The 17348-nt window shown below is 39.1% G+C and overlaps 1 protein-coding gene across 1 annotated transcript in view; it reads left to right on the top strand.

The window, feature by feature from the left end:
• Positions 1-17348, top strand: part of RYR2 (ryanodine receptor 2) — a 753483-nt gene that overhangs the window by 284570 nt on the left and 451565 nt on the right. The window contains exons 4-5 of the mRNA XM_042960054.1: positions 2068-2088; positions 12436-12450. Coding sequence (XP_042815988.1) covers positions 2068-2088; positions 12436-12450 — 36 coding nt within the window. The remainder of the gene's footprint in view (positions 1-2067; positions 2089-12435; positions 12451-17348) is intronic.

Here is a 17348-nt window from a genome sequence, read left to right as displayed (position 1 = left end):
TATGCTTTATGGATTTGGTAATTATTTAAACTATAAAATTAATCAAGGTTATTGTGAACTTTATATTTCCCTTCCTCAATTATCTCCACAGAAATCATTCTCCTCTTCACCTTTTGCAGGCATTTAATGAAATGGTTCTTGTTAACATTAGTAAGAGATGTGTCATGAAATCGCTCTGCCTTGCTTATGCATAATTACAACTTTATTGCCCTTTAGTCTTTTAAATCTGTGGGCCATTTGTCTTGTCTTTTGTGTTGATGTGATAATTCACCTCCAGCACATGCTGTTGCTAAGCCTTTCTTTGGGTATTGGGATACTGAGTTTGTTACATTGCTACTAATTCTTGCTACTTTTAAGAAATTGTTTCTCCTTGTAACTATAGATCAGTAAAGAGCTTCTATTACTAATACTAGTTACTGACTTTAGATTACAAGTTCTTTCTTCTAGAAAAATCCTACAACACTTTATTTTTGCAGTGATGCAAATGTGTGTGTGTGTGTGGGGGGGAGAGAGAGAGAGAGAGAGAATGTTTAACATTTAGAAGTGAAAATGATGGGTTAATAAACTGTCTTGGCTAATCAACGGAGTCACTGCAAGTATGGCATATTTTGTTTTCCCGACAACTATTTAAAGGAAATCATTTCACATTTTCTTGAATTACTGCTCTTGAAAGAGAACAAATACAAGGATTTGTCCTTTGGAGGTAAAAAAGTAAATGGTAACTATATTACAACTAGTCACGGTTAAATTGTTTCCCTCTGCCCCAGTATCTGAAGAAACAAAGTCATCCCGTTGTAAATAAGTTAAAGTTTAAAATGAGGACTTGAACTTTATATCACAGCCAAGTATCTTAAAAATTTAGAGTGAAAACCAGGTCTTTCCATTCAGTAAGTTGTTCTCTCTTAAAAAGCAATTGTGTGTTTTTAAAACTTATAACAGATTTTTCAGAGGACTAAATAAATTATTAAATAAACCAAAATGCTCTCTTGTAAGTAGCCTCCTGGGGCTTCAAAACAATTCCACCTATGTACTTAAGTTGATATTTTTCTATCACTGTCTAATATTTTAAAAATAACCACTGTGTGTTACGTTTATGCACATTTCCTTCCACAAGCTTGCTTACTAAGGGATGCAGATTCCTGGCCATGGCCCAAGATTTCTGCCTAACTAGCCTTAGATCTTCCCCAATTAATGAATTGCCTAAGGAAAAAGGTTACAAATAAACTTAGTGTATGAAGAGTCTGAAACAAACCTCAAGTCTCACAATATACCAATCATAGGTGTTATATTGGGGGGGTGGGTTTTGCAAACAACTCTGAGAGGGCGTATGCCCCTTAAAGTTGACTTTTTTTTTTTTTTTCTGATTGATTTGCTAGGAACCGAGGGCATTGTAGAGACAGACAGTCTTTGTTGACATACGGTTTTTTTTTTTTAATTCTATTTTATACTTTGGAATATAATTTTATTCACTTATATTTTTAAGGAATCTCATAATGATTATGAGACTAACATGCATTCATTAATAAATGCAATAAAAAAATTTGATGCTGATACAATTTCAGGATTTTTTGGCAAGGCATGCCTTTTGTTATATTGTGACATTTTATACAATGTGAGGTAGATTGGGGTAAGAGAAAGTTTACTTTTATTTCATGAAAGATTTTTATGGTTAGATGCTGTATTTCTAAATTGACCGCTATATTTCTATTTTCATTAAATAGATACTTACAGTTAGAGGAGAAGACTGGTCCCTAAATCTGGAAGCCTATTAGGTTTGAGAATCAGATCAGTGTTCATGTTTGCTTTTGAATATGTTGGATTGTTATGATTTCGTGTACCTGGTGCTTTTCCAGTTTAATAACTTTAAAAGTTCCGATTACTAAGTTAATTGACTTTTTCTGGTTTATTTGAGATTAAATGTTATTAATTACAATTTGAGTCCTTTGATTTTCCACTAGAAATGGAAGATTTTGGTGCAGGGACCATTTATTTAAATGACAGTAATTGAAACTTTGCCAGGCATTTATTTGTTTGCTTGTTATTTATTTTGGCTTTTTCTTTCCCCAGCAAGTTGATGTGGAAAAATGGGTATGTGTTTCCATGTATTTACAAAGAAACTGTGATCTTAAACAAGTGCATGTTTCCTATTGCCTCTAATCTTTTTGTTTTGCTTCTGAGTGTGGCTTGTACTGTGAATATTCAAACTAACTGCTATCTTGTAATGAACGCATATTTTACTGGTCTCTACGTAGAACCTTACGAAGTTTTGGTTTTGCTTCGTCTGAAATGAGGTAGATTGGAAAACTCTCCCTACCTAGAAGTATATGCTTTCTATATAATTTGTAATTATGATATGCTTCTGATCAACAGGAATCAGAATTGTTTATCTCTTATCCAACAAATCTCGACTACTTAATCTTAAAGCCCTCCTGCTTAGCGCTTATGTTTTCCATGCTCTATAGACATGGTCTGTTATCTGTATTAATGGAATCTTTAAAAGTACAGGTGTTGTCAGTATCGTGAGGAAAGATGCAGGTGACAGGGTTCTGGAGGCAAAGTCTGGACCAGCATTGTGACAAATCATGTAAGGTGGCCATGTTACTACTCAGATGTCACTTTCCTCATCTGCTAAAAGGAGAGAGGAATCCTTCCAGTCCTGAACACCCTGAATACTTTTAATTCTGAATGGAAATTAGAGTCTCACCAACACTTTTTTTCCTGAGCATGCAAAACAGTGAAGCATGTTTTATTATTTTTGTTGTATTATTTTGTTTTTATTTGCTTTGTGACTTAATATATTGACTTAAAAATTTTTTTTTAATATTTGTTTATTTTTGAGAGAGAGAGACAGAGCAGGAGCAGGGGAGGGGCAGAGAGAGAGGGAGACACAGAATCCGAAACAGGCTCCAGGCTCTGAGCTGTCAGCCCAGAGCCCAATGTGGGGCTTGAACTCACGAAGCCTGAGATCATGACCTGAGCCGAAGTCAGAACCTTAACCGACTGAGCCACCCAGGCGCCCCAAATATTGACTTTTATTTTTTTTTTATTTTTTTTTAACGTTTATTTATTTTTGACACAGAGAGAGAGCATGAACGGGGGAGGGTCAGAGAGAGGGAGACACAGAATTGAAACAGGCTCCAGGCTCTGAGCTGTCAGCACAGAGCCAGACGCGGGGCTCAAACTCACAGACCGCGAGATCATGACCTGAGCCGAAGTCGGCCGCCCAACCGACTGAGCCACCCAGGCACCCCAAATATTGGCTTTTAAAGATTGGCTTAACTGATGGCTTCATTCTATATTTATTATTTTCCCTGATCCTGGGATATGAGTCTCTTGATATTCTCAATATCTTTGAGCCTTTTGCTACCTGATTTTCAGTAGCCTTTCAGTGGTGTTTCTACCACTGAAACGAATGCATGTTCACTTGGCTTTTTGTGAATCTTGGCTCTTTTTCACTTACTGGATCCCTCTATATTGATGGAAAGCTTTTTTGTTTTTTTTTAATTGCCATTTCCATGATGATGATACCCACATAATTCTGAGAACTGCCACTTCTGTATTATATTTCTGGCGAGAATGTAAATTCATCATCTGTCTCTTCGTAGCTAAACGATTACTAATCCTGTTCAACTTTTTTGTTGTTGTTGTTTTGAAATTGCATGTCTTCTGTGCCTATAGTTAGAGCTCTGGTCCAAGCTTTACACTCTTCTTGTCTTGGGAATAAAGGCCTGTCTCTACGAACATGTTGGTCATCGTTTGGTGACTCCCTGCCAATGGCAGCTGTCCTAAAATGAGTCTGTCTTTTCTCATTTCGGTGCCCCTTTACTTCCATTAGTCAACTTAGGTGCTGTACCCAGAGATCACTTTTTCTTGAACCAACCAGTCAAGCCACTTTCAAATCTGGAAATAGAATTCATGAACAAATGGGAACCCTCTTTTCCTTTGTCTGTAAGTGTTTCCCTCTCTTCCTCCCTGTGTCTGGTTACTCTTGACCTACCTCACCCTGTGGCTTTCCTTTCTCTCATTTTCGTAACAGTTTCACATCTCAGGCTTCATTCATATCAAGTTTATTCGTAAATCTTCACAGTTGAGGTTGCTTTCTGGATCTGAGAAAGAAAAGGAAGTAACATTGAGCTGAAAATCACGCAGTTCAGCTTTGCAAGTAACTAGCTTTATAACCTTATGTAGGCTATCTGTCGACTGTTATCTCCTCATCTATGGGATTAGAATCTGGACCAGTCCTTTCTTGTTCTAAGATAGTACCATTATATTAAGAATAAAACACTGATGCTGAAATATACTGCCATTTAGATATCATATAATGAAAATTCCTGCTGGCATTTTTTGAGGAAACTGGTAATCATTATGAGTATATGACTCGGTAAATTTTTGGTTTGAGCTCTTCCTTTCTTTGAAGACTCATGTAGTTCAAATCTTACATATTTTCCATTAGAAGTTTGAAATTCGACTGTAACCGGTACCTTGAAGGCTAACAGAAAAACAGTTTAACCCCCTGCCTACCCACCTGCTCTATGGGGCCTCTACTCCTTTGTCCCATTCCTTAAATTGGGATGGGTCCCATGACCTCTCTTATATCCAGACAGAAAGAACCCCTCCCCCAGTCATTTCAAGTCACAAAAGTCTCATTTTGGTAACCGAATCATGCAACCCTGTGCAATCGGGGGGGTCTGAAGTTGATGTAGGTTAACCTGTGTTGGAGCTCGGGCCACCGCAGGCTGGAACCCAGGAGGGGAGGGGGGGTAAGGGCTGGGAAGCTGCCTCTTACTTCGCTCTGCCAGGGTCCTCACGCCCTTGCCCATTGCCCCGCGCTTCTGCCCCTGTCAGGGTGCAGCAGGAACATGGAAGAAGACGGAAGTTGGCAGGAAGTCTTTTTTTAAAAAAATTTTAATGTTTATTTTTGAGAGAGAGAGTGAGCGAACTAGCAGGGGAGGGGCAGAGAGAGGGAGACAGAATCCGAAGCAGGCTCCAGGCTCTGAGCTGTCCGCACAGAGCCCGACGCAGGGCTCCGACCCACACACTGCGAGATTATGACCTGAGCCAAAGTCGGATGCTTAACCGCTTAACCAGCCGAGCCACCCACGTGCCCCTGGCAGGAAGTCTTTCTTGATGACAGTGACCTTCATTGGGCTTGTCAGGTGTTAAGGCGAGCGCTCTCTGGGGCACTTGGGAGGGTTTTCTGGGGAATGCCCGTCACCAGAAATCTGACCTGTGGTTCTCTTGCCTCAGCCATGATCCCCCAGCTGGTCAGTGGTGACGACTGCCTTGTCCCAAGGCCTCCTGGGGGCATTACGGACATCCCCAGGCCGGCTCTTTCTGGGGCAGCCTGTCTCTAGCAGCAAGCCCCCTCCTTGCCCTCTGCTGCCGCAGCCTGCCTAGCCCGTCTCTTCGTCTTCATCTCCAGGCACAGTCAGACACCGGTCTCTTGTGTCCCACCTCCTGGGGGACACAGGTGTCCCCAAAGCCACTCTCTCTAGGCTTGAGGTGAGGCCAGGCTTGAGTGGGCAAGAGCAGGACTCAGAAGCTCCCAAAACCTCCTTCCAAGAACCATCCTTTTGCTCCCCGACCGCTTCTGGAAGACCAGAGCTGGGGGTCAGCCAAGGGCAGCAGGCCGATTTTCAGCCGCCCCTTTTGGTGGTATAACAGTAAGTTTGGAATGCGGTGCTCTTTGCCGTCACTTTGTTCTGAGACAGGTGTCCCATTTTAACAGTTATACTTGCTTAACTACACAGGGCATTTACCAACCGCAGATTAAGACCTTTAGGAGCCCTGTAAAATTTACATATATATGGAAAGGCAAATGGCTCCTTTGTGAATTTTCTGATAGTATAATTCCGGATAGCTTCATCAAAGGTCAATCAGTCTTGATCAATCTCTTCCTCCCTCCTTCCCGCCCTTCCTCTCTCCACTTGTTTCCCAGTGTCTCTTTGAGCATCTTTGAGTATTTTGCATTTAATCATAAGCCCGTTGAGTAATCAAATGTTGCTCTTCATACACGAAGGGAGAATAACGTTGGTGGGTCTGGAGTAGCAGGTGATAGATTGCCTGTTATTTCTGTCTCGTCCACCCCAGCCTTCTGGCACCCCTAACCCATAGCATCGGCCTCTAGCGTGGTGCCTGGGGTTGCAGGCCTCTAGCATGGTAGCCTAGTGCGTGGGGTTGGGTGGAGCTGGGACGAAGGGATGGAAAACAGTGTGATATTTGTCAGATGTGGAGTAGTGTCTGTAGACCGAATGAGGTCTCGTACATATACTTGCTCTTTTCGGGAATACGTTGATGCTGTTGTAATTGTCAAGATACACAATTCTTTCGAATGTTCCTAACTGAATAGCAGTTTAAAAACAGTAATGTGTTTTCATGTGCACGTACTGCCATGTGAGGGCCTGTGAAATGCTTTCATGTTTTCAAGGTTCATACGTGTTTGAAATGGTTTGGAAAAAGATAGAATGTTCTCTACTTTGATATACACAACTAAAATTTTTGGGGGGCGCCCGGGTGGCTCAGTCGGTTAAGCGGCCGACTTCAGCTCAGGTCGTGATCTCACGGGTTGTGAGTTCGAGCCCCGCGTCGGGCTCTGTGCTGACAGCTCGGAGCCTGGAGCCTGCTTCGGATTCTGTGTCTCCCTCTCTCTGACCCTCCCCTGTTCATGCTCTGTCTCTCCCTGTCTCAAAAATAAATAAACGTTAAAAAAAAAAATTAAAAAAAAATTTTTTTTAATGTTAATTCATTTTTGAGAGACAGAGAGAGAGCATGAGCTGGGGAGGGGCAGAGAGAGAGAGGGAGGCACAGAATCTGAAGCAGGCTCCAGGCTCTGAGCTGTCAGCCCAGAGTCCGACATGGGGTTTGAACTCGTGAACCGTGAGATCATGACCTGAGCCGAAGTCAGACACCCTGATATACATAATTTTTTATATGTAGGTGGTGATCTGAGTAGAGGTGAGGCTTTATGTATCTTCGGGTCATTGTGATCCATATATTTTGTGCAGAGATCAATTTGTTGGTTTTGATTTAGAGAAATTTTTTTCACGAGACAAGCTACAAAAAGAGGCAAGCCCTAAATAGCTCTTTTACTTCATATTTTAGGCGTTCATGCAGCTCAGTGATTTATAAACCTGTGTCAGCGAGCCAGAATGGGAGGATTTATGGTAGCCTTTCAGAAGCATTTATTTTTCTTCGCCCTTCAAAAGAAGAAGTGGATAATTACACACATATATATTGTCAAATTCATTACACTCAGAAGAAAAGGCAGTTCACGTAAATCCTTTCTGTACAGAATTGTCAATAGGTTGAAAATGACAACAGTGATGACCAATCTGCCCCCAAAATATAGTGAATTATTTAAAAGATACGAGCATGCACCTGTAACCAGATAGTTATTGTTATGAGCCATGTGAGAGCATAGCCACAGGCTCAATGATTACGGGTATCACTACTCTTTCATGGTAATGGAAGCCGTGCCCCTTTTAGATGCTCTCTGGGCCTGCAGTCAACATGCCTGTCAATCAGTTCCGTTTTGGATATTTTCAGTGGAGAATCCCTAGAAAGTTAAGTATTTACATACGGTATTTTTATCATAAGAGAAATAGTTGAGGGTTTTGTTATTACAAATATGCGTACATATATCCTATTAGGTAGTATATATTGATATACACTTGGACCTTGGAGTTGTTACTTTTAAACTTCTTTTGGTCCCTCAAATATATTGGGAACATTATTAATTTAAAATAACCACCAACATGGGAATGCAAATTGGTGCAGCCGCTCTGGAAAGCAGTGTGGAGGTTCCTCAGAAAATTAAAAATAGACCTACCCTATGACCCAGCAATAGCACTGCTAGGAATTTACCCAAGGGATACAGGAGTACTGATGCATAGGGGCACTTGTACCTAAAGGTTTATAGCAGCACTCTCAGCAATAGCCAAATTATGGAAAGAGCCTAAATGTCCATCAACTGATGAATGGATAAAGAAGTTGTGGTTTATATATACAATGGAATACTACTTGGCAACGAGAAAGAATGAAATCTGGCCTTTTGTAGCAACGTGGATGGAACTGGAGAGTGTGATGCTAAGTGAAATAAGCCATACAAGAAAGACAGATACCATATGGTTTCACTCTTATGTGGATCCTGAGATACTTAACAGAAACCCATGGGGGAGGGGAAGGAAAAAAAAAAAAAAAAAGACGTTAGAGTGGGAGAGAGCCAAAGCATAAGAGACTGTTAAAAACTGAGAACAAACTGAGGGTTGATGGGGGGTGGGAGGGAGGGGAGGGTGGGTGATGGGTTTTGAGGAGGGCACCTTTTGGGATGAGCACTGGGTGTTGTATGGAAACCAATTTGACAATAAACTTCATATATTGGAAAAAAAAATAAAATAAAATAAGATAACCACCAACATGGATGGACCTAGAGGGAATTATGATAAGTGAAGTCAGACAGAGAAAGATAAATACCATGTCATTTCACTTACATGTGGAATCTAAAAAACAAATGAAGAAACAAAAAAACAGAAACACTCATACATACAACAAACTAGTGGTCGCCAGAGGGAACGTGGCGGTGGGGCGGGGGCGATGGTCAAAATAGGTAAAGCGGGTTAAGAGATACACACTTCCAGTTATAAAATAAGTCACCGAGATGAAAAGTACAGCATCGGGAATATAGTCAATAATATTGTCATAATGTTTGGTGACTGCACTTACAGTGGGGAGCTTTACGTAATCTATACATTGGTGAAGCAATGTCATACACCTGAAACTAACAAAACATTGCCTGTCACTTATACTTCAGTTAAACAGATAGCCACCAATAACCTCAAGTCTTTGGTGGTGAGAGGTCTTTTTCTTTTTTCAACATCGTGAAATTTACCAGATGTATATCCCCACTTGCAAAGTAGAGGTTACCAGTTGGGGGATTATGGAGAAATCCTAGCATCTTGCTACATGCAAGAGAAAAGATGGCAAACAAATTCAGTGGATAGCCTGTGTGCAAAGTAGGACGTTTCCTGCCCTCAGTGAAAACTTTGTTTTAAAAGGTCCTCCTGCATCAAAATTTTGCCCTAGCCTTTCAGATTGTTGGATTGGATAATTCTTTTTAGTGACAAGCCCCCAAATGTTTATTTTGTGCTAATTCCAGATCTATATAATTTTTGAGAAGATTATTTCAGTAAAGGTTCTTTTAAAACTTCTAAGATGGGGCGCCTGGGTGGCTCAGTTGGTTAAGCGTCTGACTTCGGCTCAGGTCATGATCTCACAGTTCGTGAGTTCGAGCCCCGCCTCAGGCTCTGTGCTGACGGCTCGGAGCCTGGAGCCTGTTTCAGATTCTGTGTCTCCCTCTCTCTCTGCCCCTCCCCTGCTCATGCTCTGTCTCTCTCTGTCTCAAAAATAAATAAACATTAAAAAAAAAATTTTTTTTAATAAAAAAATAAAAAAATAAAAAATTTCTAAGACAGGTCCATGTATGGAAGTATTACATTTTTAAATCAGTTATCATTTCATAAAACTGAAATAACAGCTTGTTTTAGTTTATTTAAAATTTTTTAATTTTTATTTTTGAGAGAGAGAGAGGGAGAGAGAGAATGCAAGCAGGGAAGGGGCACAGAGAGAGGGAGACACAGAATCTGAAGGAGGCTCCAGGCTCTGAGCTGTCAGCACAGAGCCCGACATGGGGCTTGAACTCACAAACTTGTGAGATCATGACCTGAAATGAAGTCTGATGCTTAACCGACTGAGCTACCCAGGCGCCACTGAAATAACAGTTTAAAAAATTCAAAGTTGAACTGAAAGGCCTAGTTATGGTAGAGAAGCTTTTTCAGTCTCCCGAATCACTGCTTCTTTCTTTATACCAACGTGTAATTATGCATTCTCTTGATGTCCCGTGTTTGATTACAATTTTCCTAATGGAGTATTGCTATTTGATTTGTTTTCCTACTCATAATCATTTGCATATGCCAAGAAAGCCCTTCAGGTCTCTCAGCTGTGCTAGATCAAATGACATAAACTTACAGACCAAAGACTATTCTGCTTCCGTTTGCCATCCATTGGCCCCCCTCATGGCCATCTATCTGTGAGTTACAGCTCAAGGATGTCTAATTCTCTTCCTGGTTCATGTGAACGTAGCGTAATGGGGGCTCTGCCTCCAGCTCTTGCTCACGTTTGAAGCTTCGTCGGACCTACCAATTCAGAAGTAAAGAACTAAAATCTCCCCCTTGTGTTTCATCCTCCACCAGTTTCTTCTAGACAGAAAGCAGCGTCAATTCACCTTGGTGCCTGGACTCTTCCTTCGTTTATAGTCCTCTGTTTCTGTATCTTGTCTAATAGAATTTTAGCTTTTATCTAATGACCTTTGCATGAGGGAAATAAATAATTCTTTCAGTAAAGTGGAAGCATAAGGTGATACTCTCTAACCTAAATCAAGCCTATTCTCTTCAATATTTATCTTTAGGCATGAGTTTCTTCTTTTAATCATGTCAGCACCTTTTAAAGGATTTTGTTATTACTCTTTTTTCTGTTGCTTTTTATCATATCTAGGCAGTGTTTACATTGAGATTAAAATTACATATATATCCTTTTTGTTTTAATGTATCTTGCTTGCTTTTTCATTCCCCAGTGATCCCCTTTGAACTTGTCATAATGTTATCACTTGGTTATCAGTGGCGCTTGAGGCAAATGGACCAACCAGTGGTTTGCACAGAAGGTTAATGTCAGTAATGCCACAAGTAATCTTTCATGTTTTTGATTATCTTTTGATAATGTGTGTCTGGTACATGAGCTGTTTTTTCTCATGCTGCAGATGGATATTTTGGCCTTTGCTAATTTTCAGTATTTGTTCTCTTTTATCATATATCTGGATTACTCTCCCCAGTGACTCGCCCTTCTTGTAGTTAAGACACTACTTAGGAATTGTAAATAGCAGCCCTCTGTTCTGACTCTCCTGACCGTTCTTTTCTCTATTTATTACAGTTCTGATGTAGTTTAACCTAGAAAACAGAAAATCAGCCTGAGAACATTTCTCAAGGAAAAATCTCCGAAACTGAGCTCAATTAAAAACAAAAACAAAAACTCATGAATAAAGTATCTGTTATAAGCTATGATCTGTACCAAATGTTTGGAATTGTGTTTTTCTTTTAATTAAGGCTTTAAAAAGGATTTTTCCTAATTCCTCATCTGGTGATATTTACATCACTAGAGATCTCATAATAGGATCTGATTGGCCAGTTTCATCATGGAAAATAAATTTTCTGATGTCATTTACCATTGATATCACTTACAAAATTGTAACCAAACAGCCTATATTTTTAAAGCTAAGAATGAAATGGTTCTTTACACATTTTCCTTATATTTTTGATATTAAAGAGTCACCTGTCTGTCTCACTCAGAACAGCATGCAACTCTTGATCGGGGTTGTGAGTTTGAGTCCCACGTTGGGTGTACAGATTACTTAAAAACAACATTAAAAAATATAATATTAAAAATGAAAAAAAACAGTCAAAGTAGAGTTTCCATTTAGTAACATGTAAATTACTATGCATGTATGTTTCAGGAAAATAACTGGTATTTACAAATACTATGTTAGATAACTTCCCCTTGCTGTTGTCTTTAAAATGAATGTGAACGTATCTTTTCTCTTTAGGACTTAAACACTGTGACAGCTAAATTTAACCCTAAGTTTGGAAATATATTGTTATTTTTCCTTCTTAGCTCTTTTGCATCTGTGAACCTCTTCTAAGAGGAGGCAGTCAAATTTTATGGGTCTAAGGAAAAATGAAGAAATGTATGTACAAATTATGTTTTGCAGAAGTAAAATGAGCTATTATTATATATGCAAATCATAAGAGAAATGTTTTAAGGGAAAAAGAGAAAAGTTTTTGTGGTTTTTCTTTGAAATACACATCTCAGAATATGTAGTGTCTAGAACCTGCTTATTGTTGTTTTGCATGACATATAAACAGCATATCACGGCATCTTAATTTACAATCCACCTTACCTGTTTCTAATCCACTATTTTTACTAAACTTTGTTCGGTTGCTGTTTTATATCACTGCACTTTTATGCAAGAGATAAAAAAAAGTTATAAAGCATTTTTGAGTATCATTTTCAGAATATACCTTTGGTTCTTTTGGTGCTTAGTGGCTATGTTATAAATCGAATCATGCATTAAAGTACAGCAGCATGTTTTCACAGAAGTAGGAAAAACTGATATAAAGACAATTTCAAAGAGAGTTTTGCCTGCTACAGCTTTCCTCTAGTATGTAGTTGATACTAAGTTTTCTTGTGATCTCACAGTGAGTGTGGTAGTTTTTTTATTGTTCACATAACTCTATTTTGAACAGTGGAATCTTTATAAATAAGAGCTATTTTTAAGAAGTCTTTGCAAAAATGTATAATATTTTCTCTCTTTTCCTTCTGCCCCTACAGAAATTCATGATGAAGGTAAGACATTGGATCATCTGGTCTATATGTAATACTTGGTGCGTTTTAAATTTGGTTACATGGATTTGTTTTTTAATTCGTGGCACTTTTCTTCACATTTTCAAGTTTTTAAAAATTAAATCAAACTTTGGAACTTGTAAATTTAAATAAATCACACATTTAAATTTGACGTCTTAAGGAACAACGTTTGACATTTTGGGTCATATTGTACGACATTAAGTTTTATTTAGCCGATGTTAGGAATTTCTCCTATCAAAACTTGTTTTTTTCACAGCTTTCCATTTAGAATTTTCACTCTGGGGATCATATTGGCTGTTTTACTTTTAAAGCTGTCTTGCATGAATACAATATGAAATTTGTACTCTGGGAAATTGGAAGAGGCACCATGAAGCTGCTACAGGAGAAGTGAAAATAATTTAACCCTTTTCATTTCTTAACCAAATTACAAAAATGGAAAGATCTTAAAAGACAAGTTGAGAGAGGAGACAAAAATACGTGACATGTTATTGAAGGAAATATGACGAAGAAGAGCAGAATGTCGTTCTTTTGAGATATAAACTAGAAGTTTTTTGTTTTATTTTTATGTACCTACCATTTTTTCTCATATAACATTCATGAAATTTAATTTTTTTATTCGAAAAGCCAAGAAACAATGTGTAGAGAAATTTATTGTATTCACTCAGTGAAGGCTTAATATAATTTAAAAATCCAAAAGAATGCCATTTCTTTTTAAATTTCTTTTTAATATTTACTTATTTTTGAGAGAGAGAGAGACAGAGTGTGAGTGGGTGAGGGGCAGAGAGAGAGGGAGACACAGAATCCCAAGCAGGCTCCAGGCTCCGAGCTGTCAGCACAGAGCCCAACGTGGGGCTCAAACCCACGAACTGTGAGATCACGACCTGACCTTGAGATCACTTAACCAACTGCGCCACTCAGGCACCCCAAAAGAATGTCATTTCAAAAGATATAAACTACAAAACCTATTAAGTCAAAATTCTGGATGTAGATTTAAAAGGTCGCATGGAAGAAAAGGAAGCAAAGTGTCCATGGTTGAGTGTCTCTTGAGTCTATGTCTGTCATTCATATTTTCCAAAACTCTGTACTATGAGTGTTGTGGGGTCCTCACAACTGGACCTATTCATTAACATTAAGAATTTGACAGTTTGGTTGGGGTGACAGAGCAGATGACTTCTTTGAAGCCATCTATCATCAAGGACACAAAACATTTTCCTAAATTTCAAATAACAGAAGATACTATTATAACCTTAACATTGGGAAGAGAGGACGTTAACCACTTAATTAAACATCATGAAACAAGCATTTTAGTTGAGAAATGGTATAAATAGCAGCAAAACATGAGTATGTCCTCTCCTTGCAGATATGAATACATACCTAATGAAATGGGGTTTGAAAAATTCAGTTTTTCTTGCCAAATCTGCATTTACACTGCTCTTTTTTCCATCTTGCCGTTTTATCATACCGGTCCCTTATCCAATGCCATATCTACTTCCCCTTGGAAGAGGATGAATGGGATGGTTACCTTAAACTTCTCTTTCAAGCGTTTTCATGAGAGCAGGTTCATAGAAAACTCAGTGCAAACAGAAAGATGATGTAGAATGGAGGAGGGCACGTGTGGGGAGCACTGCGTGTAGGAGACGAGTAGTGACCAGACAAGTTCTGCTGAAACCAATATTGCATGGTACGTTAACTACCTAAAATGTAAATTAAAAAAAATAAAGATGATGTAGAATCCATTTAAACCAGGTAGCATACCTGGAATAATTTGATTAGGGTCTAATTCCCTTTAACTGCAAAGCCAGAAGCCCGATGGCTTATTTTTGTACCTGCATTGGATGATCCAGAGAGGTTAGAATCTAAGCAGAGGGTGTATGTGTGAAGTTATAGCAATTTAAGCCACTTAAACGGGAAAAGATGCCAAATTTTCTTTAGCTTTCATCTTCCAATCGTGATTTGCTTTGGGTTTCATACCTGGACAGGCATTGTTTAATCTCCCAGAACCAGACAGATGTTTCCTTGTGGTGAGAGCCCATTTCTACTCTTGGCGCAGTGGTTGGTTAATAGACCTTCGGTCTGCTTCCCCAGGAGACCTTTAGGTTAAGACACCCATCAGAGGTACACCATCCAATGCGAAATGGCCATCTTGACAGTGTTCAACTGGCTTCGTCAGACACATTTACTCTGCACCGAAGACAGATTTCTCATCAGTTATTATAATCATCTTGTGAATCTATTACGTGATTCCCTGTTAAAGAAGGCAGGGCTGCGAGTGTCTGTGTCCTGCTGCTGGGGACCCATAGGTTGACCGAAATACCAGGCCCCCCAATTCTGTGTGATTCTTCTTTGATCTTGTGCCGTTCACAGTTGCATTTTTTTAGGTCATTGTCAGATGATTTAAAAGTTTAAGCATGGAGATATTTTTCCATTTTTCTCCCTGGAACAACTCATTTCCCAAATTTGACTATTAGGATTTGAAGGTAAACTTAAAAGCTTCTCTGCTTAAATATCTGAGCACAATGAAAGAAGTTCTCTAATACAAATTTCTTGTTCTTGTCTGTTGTTTCATATTTTGGCGTGTACTCAAGGATCACCTGCAGTAATAAATCTCTTTTAAGATTTCATTGTTTTACTTCTAAAATGGCATGTTATGTCATAGCAGTCAAGGAATACAGAAAAATGCTGTGGTCTGACTTATTACAAAAACAACCTTTTTGCATAATAAGGGCCTGGAATTATGATGTCCTACATTTATTAACATAGCATTTTTATACAGAAAAAAATAGAAAAACAGAAAACTTAAAGTATTTAGATATTATACAGTTAGTAAATTAGATAGTGTTAAAGAGTAATAATAGGGGAGACATGCTAATAAGCCAATATATAATACAAACACATATTTAAAGAACACAGAGCCAAAAACAACAACAACAACACCACCACCAAAACAACAGAAACACAGTGCCAGTAAATTTTTTGTGTGTGTAAACCTCTTCAGTATCTTAGTCATTGCTATTATGATTTTATGTTTTGTGCTTTTCTGCTCTTATACATCAAATGTAGTTACAATGATCCAATTTGTCCCTCTTCCCACAGAGGGTAGCATGAATAAATTATACCCCGTGATGGCATATTGTTCTAAATAAACGTAAACATAGAAGCATGTACATCAAAGCTTTTACTTACAATATGGGTCCCCTAATTGGACATCTTGAGTAAGATCCTGGCAAGCCAGAAGCATAGGAATGCCTAATAATACTAAATTGATATTAAGATTTGTATAAAACTTGAAGTGAGGCTGGTTTAGAACACATACAACAGTGTTGATTAGATTTTGTTTGTACTCTGGACTCTTTTATCCACTTATAGCTCATGAGGTCATGTTTTTTACACTGTTGTGGAACATTAACCGTGTCAGTCATTTCAGGGATAATGGGTCCAAACCCACACACAGAACTGAAAACATGCTTTCTTTGTTTTTGTTTTTGTTTAATCTGAGAGAGAGAGAGAGAGAGAGAGAGAGAGAGAGAGCACGAATAGGGGGAGAGAAGTAGAGAGAGCACGAATAGGGGGAGAGAAGTAAAGGGAGAGAGAGAGAGAGAGAATCTCCATGCTGAGTGTGGAGTCAGACATGGGGCTCGATCCTGTGACCCTGGGATCATGACCAGAGCCAAAGTCAACAGTCAGGTACCCAACTGACTGAGCCACACAGGCGCCCCTGAAAACGTGTTTTTAGCTGATATTTTCAGAAAGTCAAATTTCACCTTTTAATAACTGATGGTTAGCTCTCCAACATCAGAAGTACTGAGAGAGTTTGGAAATGATAGTTGTTGATGTTTTTGTTATTTTTTCCACCTAAAATGGCAGTAGCACCTTAACATAGACCCTCATCGTCTACAGGAGACCACAGTAGTCTAGCAGGAGCTGATTTCCAGATCCTGGTTCTGCTGGGGGGGCCCATGAAGGGCTGATAACCAGCAGCTCACTAAATACATCACAGACTCAACCAACCTTAGAGGCAGGGCTAGGGTACCAGCAGCTGCATTTTCAGGGACGGGTAGAACCTAAGTCATGCTTGGAAATGTATTCAAGGACTTGTAAGTTCCAGGTAATATTTTTACGAAAAGGATCTGATGATAATGCATCCCATAGTTGGAGGCATTAAGAATCATACAAATAATTAGCTCCTTAAAACAAATGCTTTAAGGTTTATTTATTTTTGAGAGTGCAAGAGAGAGACAGAGCACAAGCAGGGGAGGGGCAGGGAGTGAGGGAGACACAGAATCCGAAGCAGGCTCCAGGCTCTGAGCTGTCAGCACAGAGCCCGACGCAGGACCCGAACTCACTGACTGTGAGATCATGACCTGAGCCGAAGTTGGATGCTTAACGGGCTAAGCCACCTAGGCACCCCACAAAGAAGTAACTCTTAAACTTGTTTTCTTTGTTGTTAGTGTGCAAATATTTGAAGGAAACTACGTGGGATCCAGTATATAGTTGTTGAGTAAATGAATAATTAGAGCTTTCAGTTCTTATTGAAAATAAGAAAATATTATGCGTGCTACCCTTAGCATCAAGTGCACTGTACCTCTCAGACAGTAGTCTTCTAACACATAGGACAGAGTGTTTCTTTCGTGTGATACTTAATGGAGAATTAGCAGGACTAGTTAGAGTATAGATGGCTTTCGTGGGAACTAAAAGTCTATTTGTCTCACGTAAAATGTCATTTTTCTACTTTTCTAAATTGGTACAATTGAAAGCAATGCTTAGTTTGCCCATGTGTCAGAGTCCAAAAAACGGTTAATAGGTTAACTTCAAAAACCACTAAGATTATTTTTTTCCTGTGTATGTTCTTGAAAGGGGGCCAGCCTTGAACTACATTAGCT

The sequence above is a fragment of the Panthera tigris genome, chromosome D2 (genome assembly GCF_018350195.1).
Source record: "Panthera tigris isolate Pti1 chromosome D2, P.tigris_Pti1_mat1.1, whole genome shotgun sequence".
Taxonomy (NCBI): Eukaryota; Metazoa; Chordata; class Mammalia; order Carnivora; family Felidae; genus Panthera; species Panthera tigris.
The sequence above is the reverse complement of the archived record's forward strand: the minus strand, read 5'-3'. Positions and strand labels throughout refer to the sequence as shown.